The sequence below is a fragment of the Chiroxiphia lanceolata genome, chromosome 3 (genome assembly GCF_009829145.1).
Source record: "Chiroxiphia lanceolata isolate bChiLan1 chromosome 3, bChiLan1.pri, whole genome shotgun sequence".
Lineage (NCBI taxonomy): Eukaryota > Metazoa > Chordata > Aves > Passeriformes > Pipridae > Chiroxiphia > Chiroxiphia lanceolata.
The window spans coordinates 74,422,778-74,435,990 of record NC_045639.1 but is presented as its reverse complement, the minus strand read 5'-3'; the positions used below and the strand labels follow the sequence as shown (position 1 = coordinate 74,435,990).

The 13,213-nt window shown below is 33.8% G+C and overlaps 1 protein-coding gene across 1 annotated transcript in view; it reads right to left on the bottom strand.

Annotated features, from left to right (window-relative positions):
* The window catches only part of ASCC3 (activating signal cointegrator 1 complex subunit 3), a 263,938-nt gene that overhangs the window by 184,966 nt on the left and 65,759 nt on the right, over positions 1 to 13,213 (bottom strand). The window contains 2 exon segments of the mRNA XM_032682586.1: positions 3,613 to 3,753; positions 4,212 to 4,412. Coding sequence (XP_032538477.1) covers positions 3,613 to 3,753; positions 4,212 to 4,412 — 342 coding nt within the window.

The window sequence follows — 13,213 nt, the reverse complement described above, 5'->3', positions numbered from 1 at the left end:
GAAGATAGGCTGAGAGGGCTGGGTGAGAGAAGGCTTTGGGGAGACCTAATTGTGGGGCTTTCCAATACCTTAAGGGGGCTTACATAAAGAAGGGAGAGGAACTGTTTATATGGGCAGATAATATCAGGATAAGGGGTAGTAGTTTTAAACCGAAAGAGGGAAGGTTTAGATCAGATGTCCCAGCCCTGGAAGTGTTCAAAGACAGGTTGCATGGGGCCCTGAGCAACCTCATCTAGTTGGTGGCATCCCTGCCCATGGCAGGGGCATTGACTGGAACCTAATGATCTATAAAGACCCTTCCAACCCAAACCATTCTATGTTTCCATGCTTTTATGAAGGGAAATTGTCTTAGAGTTTTAACACACATTCCACATGTTAAACTTAAATATGTAGTAACTGTGGCTTTCACTATACAAGATGTGGGGAGCAGGTTAGAAGACTGACTGAAGAGTTAATAAAAATTATTTTCATTTTTCTTTTTAAGGCAATTTTACTATTGGTAAAAGATATAGAAATAACTTTTTTAAAAAAGTTTGGCTTCTAAAGTGCGTGTTGGAACCATAGTAATGCTAATGAATATTAAATAATTACATGGAAGTAAAATCATCTCGTGTAATACCATAAAAGTATGGAACAGCAAGAAACATGAATGCCTTCTGGATGAGAAAAAATGACAGCACGGAAAACACAGAGACAGTTATTGCTGAAAAACTGTGCTACAGACCTTTTTAATTGGAGTATCTTTCAAAAACATTTAGAAGACTATATTCCACTATAAAAAGAATGAAGATTTAAATCCCTTGTTACTTTTTTTTGGCTAGCATTTAAAAGTATTTGTAGAAAAAGTAATAAAGATAGATCCCACTGTACATTAAGAGTGGATTCCTGAGAAGGGAGATAGTTAGCAATTTGTCAGATAAAGCAACTTTTCCTCATCAGAATAAGCGTAACAGATACATGTAATAACTTACAAAATACACATATTTAAATACACACAGGCAAACGATGAAGCAAGCAGAATGGAAAGGAAGGAGAAAATTTTGAGGATTGTCACTGAAGTGCTACTTCTAACTAATACCTGACAATCACCTTATTTTTATATCTTTCATTGCGACTGATGTGATTCACCTCGGGACAAAAATAAAGATGGTGAAAATGCAACTGCTCAGAAAAGAGGCAGAAAACAACTGTCATGGAGGAAATATATCAGGCTTTCAGTTGTCTAGAAGAATCAGATGAGATCTTCTGAAACAATGATTCAACCTGAAATACCGCATCTTCAGTTGATCCTACTCTGTGCCTTTTATCCCCCATATGACATATACCATCCCTGTGCATATAAATTGTGGGCATGCATCCACCTGCTGTAACATTAATTCTTTCAGGAAAAAACTGCTTTTCTGTTAAACCAAGGTACTTCATTACTTACACTATGAAAACAGAGCAACAACTAGCAAAGCAACTCTGAAACTATAAATAAAAAAGCAACACCTATTAGAGTATTCCTGCCTGAGAAATGTACACATTAGAGAGGCTGACAAGTAAAATTAAGTTTTGACGCAAGAACCAGTTTAATACAGGGTAAAGAGTAATGAAAGAAACATGTTTGGATGAAGCGGTTTTAAGTGCCTAGTTGATCAAAGAAAGTTCATGAGTTTTCATAAAAAACAATATATGCAAAGAGCAATAAGCAAGATCCAGCACAAGCAAGTGCCCTTTCCTCAGTTTATAAGGTGGCTATGTATTTTCTGTGCACTTTGATATGCAGCAAAAAACATTGCACATTGCTGGGCTCCAGAATCTGCAAGAACAGCAGCAGCAATAACACTGGTAACTCTTGGATTGGCATTATCTCTCATCTTCACCTCCTACAATTCTGACTAATCATAAGACTGACTAGCTACAACAAACAAAAGGAAACAAAAAATTACTATTTCACTGTCCCAGAATTTTTGGCCTTTATATTTTTTCTTTTCAACCTTCCTAGTATTTTGAACAGCAAAAACACAAAACTGAACAAAAGCAAAAACTGAAATGAATCAATACTTTAATTATAGTTCCTTTGAAAACCTAGGAACTAAATTTTGGGTGAAAAATAATATAACTGTTTCCAAATATTTCCTCTTCTGGAAACCATTTTTCTTCCACCTCCACTCTTCCCAAAAGTTTAGAAACTACAAATACACTATACTTCAGATTAGTCCTTCTATCCAAGGACATACACAGGAAACTGCAGAAATCCCTTGAAGGTAAGCTTCAGTTAAAAAAAAAATAATTGCAAAGCAACGAGATGAGTCTATGGCAGGAAAAAAATATTTTCACCCAGGTCCTTCCCCTGTCATTTCTTCTGTATATATAAATCTACTTTAGCCTCTTCCCCACAAAAAAAAAAGAAGAATTGTGCTAGTAGTGGTATTTTGGACTGAAATAAAAGAGCATGATGAAGCAGACAGCCTTCCTACATTTAAGTTACTAAGTTGCTCTAAATTAATACCGTGTATTTATTAATAATTTACCATTACTAGAGTAATGGAATTTCAACTTTGTAAATTGTTTTCCACACACATTTTTTAATATTACCTGAAATATTTTTTGGTTTTCTTTTCTTTTTTTACTGGATGTAAGCGGAGTTTTAGTAATGAGGTGAGATTTTATGACTTACATTTCAAACTAGAAGAGCAAGAGAAAATAGCACTTTTCTATTCTATATGTTGTTCATCGAACTTTGTACTTACATTCAGAGTAGGCTTTTCCACTGTCACTTCAGTTTCAGCAGTGATTACACATGCCTTTTCTTTCTCTCTGTTATAACCCTGACCTACTTGATTGTGTGCCCTAGCTGAAAAGTAATTTAAAATGGCAATCTGGTGTATGCAAATAATTTCAATTAGTGAAAGTTCCTATCAAAAAGTTTTTTAGTTTGTATATCCAAATTTTAGGGACTGTTGCAAAGTCACTCTGATAAAGTATCTTCAATATTACTGTCACTCATTGATATGGGTTTGTTATTTATTGGTTACTGCAGTATTGTGACTGTATGTGTTAACAGGTATGCATATACATCTTCTACTGGCTTCATACCGGATTACTGCAGTGGTCCTCCTAATTATTAATTACATATAGACATCTTTTCTTGTCACGTGAAAGTCTTCTCTCCTCTTACTACAGAAAGGTAAAATACATCAAAGCTAAGACTGCCAAAATATAATTCATCTGAATCAATAATTACTATAAGTTACATTTATAAATTTTAATAGTGATAACACAACCAAGTCTTTTTTCTGTTTCTTGGACCATGCAGAAGGAGAAAGGATAATAACACAGAACTGTATGCAAGAACAGCTATAAAAGTATCTCAGTATTTTTTAAAAATCATATTTCATTGACACAAAGAGCATTTGCCCGAAATAAATGTGACAAGAAGTACGTGTGTTTTCACCTCTTTGAATCGAAAGTCACATTTTGGAATATAATCAGTGTAATTACAGATTTACTAAAAACATTTCAGGTGCTTCACCAGTACTGTTACAAGGAGTTTGAAGAAAAGACTAGTGTATCTATGAAGAGGTATGAATACACATACAGAACAGTATCTTAAAATATTTTGCATACCTGCGTTCGTAGAATTTCACCTTTTGACAGTTGCATATCACCAGTCAGCTCTTTCACAGTAATGCCTAGTGGTTCCAGACGCTTGCTGAAGTAATTTGTCATTTCGGCTGCCAAAGCCTTCATAGGAGCAACGTACACAATCTGCACCAAAAGAACACTCACTTGATAAATGAGCAAACCCCACAACACTGTTTGTTTCATGGCAACCATTACAAATCACAATTTATTGTGAAATATGATGCCAGGCGCTTACAGTGAAAAATCTTAATAGTGATATATGAAAAGTAGTTATCTTTGTTGGATAAGTGTGCAGCTGTTTAAAGGACAATGGATTTTGTTTATACAGCCTTATCGCTTTGAAAATTGGTTCTGCATCAAAGCTAAATGCATTTTCATAGCTTTTTACTCTCATAATAAGATTTTTAGAACACAAATAAGAATAGCTTTAACAATAACAAAGTAAATCAAAACTAGCTTTATCTTTAACTTGGAATAGTGTAATATCCTTGAAAACTTCTTGATTTCATATTCCATGTATAACACATAACGGGCTTTACCTACAAGTTAAAAAGCTGTTATTTGGTTCATTAAATTCCTACCTTAAACTCATCTTTTTTAATAACACCATGCTGGACATGCTGGCGAATTTCATGAAGGATTGTCAGCATGGCAATGTTAGTCTTCCCAGCTCCAGTGGGGGCGCAGATTAGCATGTTCTCATTTGTGTTGTAGGCAGTCTCAAAAACTATAGACTGGATTCGGTTTAGTCTTTTCATGCCTTTAAAAGCAAGTTGTCCAATCTGTTAAAACAAACAACACGTATATTCTGGATTTTTTTAATCCATTTACGTATATATGTGTGTGTCTATCTATACATACATTAATCATAAGAAAAAGAACATATGGAAACCAAACATAGGATACTTGTCTATCTATGTATTATTTCAAGTTTTTTTATTCTGAGGCTACCACTTCTATCCAACTCTCTAATATCAAATCCATCAGGAAAATAAAATATAGTATACTATCTCACCATTTATTTTTTTAGTCAAGAGTTTGATCAAAATGAATATACAGTAAAATATTGGGCTATTAATATTCAGTAAAGTTCAGTTTTGCAAACAGACGTACAAATTCAGTACCAACTTCCTTTTGCTTCTGACAAAATCTCCATCTTGCAACCGTTCATGTTCAGACCTTTCTCCAACAATATTTACAACAAGCTGCGGCTACCAAAAGGAACATGAAACTTATATGTGGGGTCCCAAAAAAGCTTTGAGAATGTTTAAAAAAACTAAATTATTCAGATAATACAGGAAATTATAGTTATTAGAGTTTAATGCATGTTTAAATCTTCAGAAGTATAAATAATCAATTATAAAAATACTTTCCTCCTCTTGGCCTCTCTAAAAAACGACATTTTCACAAGGAAAGAACCACTGTAGATAGACCATTACAATTTCTGCATTTGAAAATTATAAAACCTTTGCAACTGAAGAACAGACCCTTAAGATATAAAATTAATTTTCTAATAAACTTACCTTTTCTTACTTACTTTTTACAGATTTTTAAAATAGACTGCAGAACACATAATTATTTCCTTTCTACAGATTTAATTATCTGCGCTGCTTCTACTACAAAGCATGAAAGGTATCTTAGTGATATTTGTGATTATTATAATTTTTACTTTAATTGTAGGAAACCACAAAAGTACAGTAAAGAACAGGCCTGAAAGCATCTTCTGAAAATCTCTTTTTCCATTATTCTGGGTGCTTTAATTAATTTATAGACATTTTCTATGGTAATAGCCCCTCCAATACCAAATACTCTTTCCAGTGCCTTTCAATACTAAGCAAATTATTTGAGCAGGACTTAATTTACATTACTCCTCAAGTAATGCAAGCTTAGGAATGAAGGCTTCATCAGCTATTTAAATAAAATACTTTATTTAATTTTGTGACAAACAACACTAGGTCTATCATTTTACTGCAGCTTCCCAGTAGTAGCCTCATATAAGAGGTTGAGATACAAAATATAAATTTAGGTTAATACATCAATTCCACAATACTTGACAATTCCCTACTTTTAAATTTATAGGAATTATGTACTTAATGACTAGCCAACTGTAGTTTTATTCTAGATTACTTTGAACATGAAAAAACAACATTCATTTATATAGAAGTCAATGAAAATGCTATGTAATCAACACACTATTTCTTTTTGAAAAATCTGCTTTTCAATTTAACAGTACCTTTGTCTCAGTAAAGCTTTCAGGTTGAAAACTTCTTATGGCACTCTTAAAAAGCAAGTACTACTCAAACCATAAATTTCATTTGTATTGACAAATCTCAAAAATATCCAAGTATCTGTTTCAAACTGGTAAGTGCCTTTGGTGAAGAAAAAAAGAGTATCTACTGCAAATACTTCATGTACTTTTAATCAAGTTTCTTCAATTTTTAGAGGTTGAATTTCAGGATTATAACAGTTTTCACTTGTAGTGTTCTAGCACAGTTTATTCTTCTTGCAAGACTGCAGTGAGGAAAGCTTATTTGTTTTGCACCAAGTTTTATATACATAATGTTCTAATACATACTTGGTGTGTCATCTTCAAAATTCATTTCACCTTCATGAATGAGACTATTATAAAGTGTTAATGGGCTTCCCAGAGACCTGCTGATTATGTTGGTGCTATTGGGGTTCAATCAGCTATTTTTATGGCCTCCTTAGCCATTTTAGGTTTCTAATTTGCCTGTATTTCATTTTGAGATTTCTTGCCAGGTCCTTGTAATTGGTTATATTTGTCCTTTTCCCTCCCATTCCCTCTAGTTGGTTTTACAGGCTATTATAAACACCATATAAAGTTCACACTGATTAACACTATTTACAGTGTTTATTAATAAAGGATGTATAGAGAGAAACTCAAAAATACAACTGGTGATTACAGAATTGAGCTAACAAAACACTACATTGCACAACATGCATATTACGTAAAGAAGAGGGTTTTAAACAAAAGCAGAAACACTGCTGTCCAAATGAAGTCCAGTGTAAGTATCTTCAGAATTAAATAACAGAAATTTTTACAATCACATATTTGAATATGTATGGCTTTACACACACAGGTCACCTTTCAGTTGTGTGATTGTTAACACCCTTAAATATGCTCTTATATTATCTTAAACTACTGCCTGTAGGAATATATGGTTCCAGCTTCTCTTAAACTTTAAAAGTGTACAGTGTAGAACATCTTTTTCCTCTACATTTAGCAGAAATTACATATATTATAGCCCTAGACCATGCAATTCTAAGCAAAGATCCAGAAATATTAAAATAAAAATAATTTCCTGTTCTCTTTTCCCATTTAAAATACTAACACCAGGGATCAAGACTGACTTGGTAAGTACAAATAAACAAACAGATGTTCCAGAAGAACCAGAGGAAGTTGCGTAACAAGACAGAAAAATGGACCTCAGCCTGTTTTCTGGAAAGACGCTAAGCCTACCGAAACAGGATTATGAGTGGAATAAAGATTAATTAAAAAATAAAATCCATAAAAGCCTGGTTAAAAACTAAAAATAGTTTTTTTTAATAATGGTATTTTGACCAGAATCTAGACTTTCATTCAACACACTATTAATTTCCAAGCAGTCACTGACAAATCAATATGCAACATTCAAAATCACAATACAGTCAATGCATAATATTCTTTGAACATTAACTCTGCAGGAACATATTAAGGATTAAAAAAGCTCCAAGAGAAAGGAATTCCCAAGGAAAAAAAGTATCCTAAGGTTTCTTCAAACCAACTTCTCATTCAGTTGAAAAAATATTAAAGAATACCTTTCCCCTAAATTGTATTTTATTCCTAACAGTCAGCAGAAGTGCACAATCCAAACCCAGTAGTTTTTCCTGTAAAAATCAGTCAGGTAGCAGAAATTCAACAGTATGCTCAGAAGTTCCCAGATTTACAGAGGTACTAGAAGATCTGCTTTTTTAATTCGGCATTTGCACAAACTACCTATTCTGAAAGCTGAAAACAACCCTCTGGCATATTAACATCAGTCAAGACTTCTACAGACCAATTCTTTTTCAGATAAATTAATGAAATCCCTTTTTGCTTAAAGAACTGGTAGCCACTGGATGGCAGAATGTGTTTTTTACTAAAAGTAAGATGCAACATTCTTCAGCTTTCTATTCCAAAGCTGATTTATCCCTAGAATTCAACAGAAACCACAGAAATTTTAAGCAGAATGCAATCTAAGTGCTGTTCTCAACAAAGAGAATTTCATGCCTAAGATGGAGCCATTTTTACATAAGCATGAATCAACGTGAAAGGCCGCTGAGAAGCAACTCTTTACATAAACCAGATGACACTCAAGGCAGCTCCAGTGTGAATGTATAAACCCCCTGTTTTTACTTCAGTAAGCTTTACGATTCTTTCCCATGGAATTTATTGTTACAACTAATACATTTATGAATAAATGAGATTACATCTACTGAAGGTATTCTAAATTAGGCATTTCATTAAAAAGATATTTGTGTGTTGGTGCTCTAACAGCAATTTAAAAATAGGATAAAATTGTTTAAGTCATTAAAGTAACATTCGTGAATGAGCCCATACGATTCAGTCTGCAGGCAAGCTACACAAGCTCAGAAACACAGCTGCTTTAGCAACACAGTAGTGACACTGTCTACTCTAAGTAGCACAGGCCATCAGCACTTTAGACAGAGTTTTAGTCATGCAATTCATTAGCCAGACCTTGTAGTTCTACAGAGTTCAATAAATACACAGAAGATACTAATTTTTTTCACAAGACCCGCCTGTGAAACCTGCTGTGGTGTCTATATGGTCTATAGCACTCTCCCTCACCCAAAACAAGAGAGTACTAATTACAAGTTCCACTAAAAGCTGAGATCTTCTTTCACTCTGCAGATCACTTAATGCATTAGACTCATGGACAGAAACAGCTTGTCAGGTGCAATTAACCTCAGTTTCACAAGTTTTCACTTTGCAGCCCAATGTGCTTTAAAGTTAACTTCAAGGTACGATGCCAGCATTTCAGTGGCAGCTTCTATGTTCAGTATTGCTGTGCACAGACAGAGCATAGTATCTCTTACCTAATCTACCCAGAAAAACTCTAAAATAAATATAACCATGTTTAATTACTAATTTATCCAGACAATACATTTGAATATTATGTCCCTTAGATACATGGACATTGTCTTTATACTCCTCATTCCAAAAGAGATTTTGTCCTGTCCACAATATTTTTACCAGTTTTCATGTAATACTAGACAAATTTTCTCATTGTCTGAAATCAAGAAATGTTAGTCATCCATATTAATTTCCATAGCATGAGATCACCCAACCCAAATGTTCAATAATGACTTCTTCTATCATAGTAGAACAAAGTAATAAGATTACTACCAATTTATCTTAGAGATAATTCACTGCATTCATAAACAAAGGTCAAGCTTTCAACATTTTCCCTGCTCATTGGCTTAATTTTAAGGTAGATATATTTTATTCAAAGCACCTTATATATCTCAGGTGCGACAAATCCAATCCTGCAGTCAGCTGTTCTGCACTTTCAGTAAAAAAGGTAATTGATCTAACTAGTAATACCATGACTAATCCATGCTTTTTTACAGAAAATCCAATCCAAAATTCAGGATACAAAGTTCTGATGTCCCTTGGCCTTACACATAAATAATCTCTAGGTCATGTTTCCCCTTTGTTGTACTTTAGAAAGTTGTTGGTTAAAACATCTATACATACTCATATACACACACAAATATATGTTTTAATATGTATGTTTATACACATACACATTTTAATAAATATATTCCCACTATCCTTTCAAATTATGAACATATAGTAGTCCTTCCTGCTTTCTAATTATGCATCTATACACTGAAAGCACTTTTGTGCCAGTGTAAATCCTATTTTGTTACTGAAGGCACATGCAGAAATAAACATCAATGGTATACCTGGGGACTTTCACAGTTCCCCTCTCCTGATGATACTTTTCATATTCTGCTACTTCCATGAAAAAGTGGTAGCTCATAAGATTTAGGAACAAAAGTAAATAAAAATATAACTATATAATTAGCATAAAGGTAAAATTACTATTATATTATCTAAGAGAACTATTCGAGGATATAATTTCCTACCTGCCCCAAAGACTGAAATGTGTTCTTTCAAAGTGCACATATACATTTTAAGCAAAGGCTCATAACATGTAAAAGAAAAACTGTATGATGTTTGGATCTGCTCCATTTAGCACCAAATCATATCAGTGAGATTTTATTGGACTTAGGGGGACAATTTTTGCAGGAACAAGTAGCACACAAAAAGATATGAAAATTATACAAGCATACCAAATAGAGCTTATGATTGGCTTTAGGCCATAGCCAGCATTACAGTTTCCTGAAGTAAGTACAAATTATGTCTCATCCAAAGGGTAGTACCTGAAGAGTTATGTGCTATAAAGGAAGCTTGAGGTAAAAGACATTATATGCAAGTAACAAAAGGCACCAGAGAACCAGCAGCTGGTTTCAAAGCTGTATGTGCTACAAGTGACTAGACTAGAACTAAAAGCAATTCTTGCATGGTATGGGCTATCTATGTCACTATTAGCAGCAATCACAGAATCATTTAGTTTGGAGTTCACCTCATCTAGTTCACCCCTCTGACCAAAGTTGTATCAACTACACCTGTGTTTAACTACCAGCAAGGATGGAGACTCCACAGCCTTTCTGGGCAGGGCATAACAGTGTTTGACCACCTCACAGTAAAAAATTCATTTCGTGAGTTCAGATGAAATTTCATGTTTTAATTTGTGCCCATTGCCTCTGCTGCTGTCACTGAACACCATGGATGACAAACTGGCTCCCTTTTTGTTAATCATTCTCACATCAGGTATTTGTATACATTTCTCAGACGCCCCCTGAGCCTCTTCTTCTCTAGCTCTTTCAGACTCACCTCACGTGAAAGATGCTCCAGTCCCTTAATTAGATTAAGAAGAAAGTACTAGAAATGCCAGATAATGAACCATAAGGATAAAATTATACCCTGACATCCTATAGAACATAGAATTGCAGCCCATATAAGATTTCTTCGAATGTTTTTTAATTTGAATTAAACATCATCCTTTAGAAAACTACGGAGTCTTGTTTATAAAATTATCACCACATTCACTGATCATTGCAATAGATATTTAAGTAGCAGTAGCCATCAGAAACCAAGAAAATTTCCATACTTTCAAGTTATAATAGTGTCATTAAACTCAAAACAAACACTGCAAAATTCTCGTACATTCTGACAGAGTACACATGAGTAAAAAAGTATCCTGAGGGAAAAAGTATATAAATATATATATATATGTGTATAAATGTGTTTTTATTATATATGAAAGGATCACCTGTGCTTGAAGTTACCATAACACAAAAACTATGAAAATAATTACAATTTTATTTGGGTAATGCTGCTTCTAAATCCCGGTTAAACATTTCCTCTCCAGACTTCCAAACCTCATGTTTGCCGAAACAATTGAACAATTATTTTACTCAGTTCTCAGAAATGCCAAAATTCTGGACAGCTCATAACAATGAGTGCTCTTCAACAAACTCTCATTAAAGAAGAACCAGACTCTATACAGAGAAGTTCAGAACGATCCCATGAGAAAACAAATTGCAGTGAAGTGTAGTAGTATAATACTCTCCAACCAACTATGGAAACATAGTCACTCCTTGAAAAAAACAGCCAGTTAAAAAGAAATAAAAATCAAAGAATAAAAAGCTTCCATCTCTGGGGGTTTTTTTGTTTGGTTGGTTGGTATTTTTTTTTTAAATCATAAGTCCTACCCTTTGCTCTCTTGAGGAAAGAAGAAAGATCTATTCAAAATCAAAAGTTTTCAGGGAAAATATTTACCTTCATATACGACAGCTAAGAGTTTACATGCCTAAAGCAATTTCAAGAAAAACCCTTCTAAGTCTATAGATACATTGTCACCAACTTTATATGAAGTATTTCTTGACGAATGACACCATACAAATAGTTATTTGTATAGTCAGCAGTTGTATCTTTTCTATAGACTTCTGAATTATTCAACCGCTTGTTGTCGTATTAAAAATATAACATTGAAAAACACTTTCTCATTCAATGTACATATTTAACTCAAAGACTTCTGCATGTATAGACCCCAAATCAGTTTGATGGAAATGACAGGACAGCACTGTAGCTCCAAGCTTTCACTGCTCTGAGTTAGAACACTGAAACAGCTTGGGGGATCTCCTCCCCTCACTGAGAGAATTGTTTTATGTTCCTCAGCCTAGTTATAATATGACAAAAGATTATAGACAGAGTGATTATACCCTCTGGTGACTTGATTTAAGGAAATGGATATCAAAGTGTTTCAGAAAGATTTTTCCATAAAAGCAACTATTTCTACAGCACAACAAATGTACATGAATTTTGGCATCCAAATAGACACACAGGCAAGATTCTGATTTCAGCAACACTATTTTAAACTCAAAAGTATGTGATGTCAAGAGAATTATTCCAGATTATAGCAATGAAATGGAGATCAGAACATAGTTTCCTCTTACAGCTTTCTGATGCCATTTGTGAATTACACACAAAAATTACCTTGAACTAATGCAGCCAAAGCAAAATTGGCAACAGTTGTGGCATTTCCTAATAACCTCAGAAGTTAAAATCTTATGAGGATAGAAGGATTTAAGTTTATTTGATCACATTTTATCCATATTGAATGTAACCAAAGTAAAAAAGCATTTCTTCCTCATAAAATTTAAGACTATCTTAATCCTGTGCAAAGCTAAGATCATGGGAGAGTCAAATACACAAATCTCTACAGATCTGAAAGCATTTTAAATGTTCTGGACTGCTGTGTATTGACATCTCCACTAACACTATCTCCCCGACTTTTCCAGATGCAGTAATGAGGAAACTGATGTTTATATGGCCACAGAATATTATTCTTCAGGTTGTGGTGGTTTGTTTGTTTTTTTTTTTAATTCAGAGAATGCTCTCATAATTTCTTACACTTGTATACAACTAGTTATGCTGATGGTACATTGCTTTGGTAATATATTCCCCTGGGAAAACACAGTGTGTCCCTAAGAGCAGAAAAAAAATCATCACTGTTAAATTCACATTGACTCAAAAAGTAACCGTAATAAAAGAGTTAATACAGAAAACCCTTTCCTAGTTGTTTAAGAATACAGACACTGCAATACAAAGGGAGAAATCCAACAAATAATAAGGAAAGACAAAGACATCGAGAAAACAACTATATAAGTACTGGCCATTGTTGAAAAGTTAGTCTCCTAACATGAAGCATAAAAACTGAAGCCCATTTTTGTAACCAAAATGCATGGTTTTAGCTAACTTTTCCCAAGTAAAGAGATGATATGATATGATATGATGATACGATAAGAAGTACACACAAACTACTTTTTCAAAATTGAATTCTTGTATGAATTGCCGTTTCTGAACTAGTTTGAAGAATTTTGAAACAACTGCATCATATCAAAAGAGATTTGATTTATTTTTCCTTCTATATTCTTGTTGCAGTTTTGA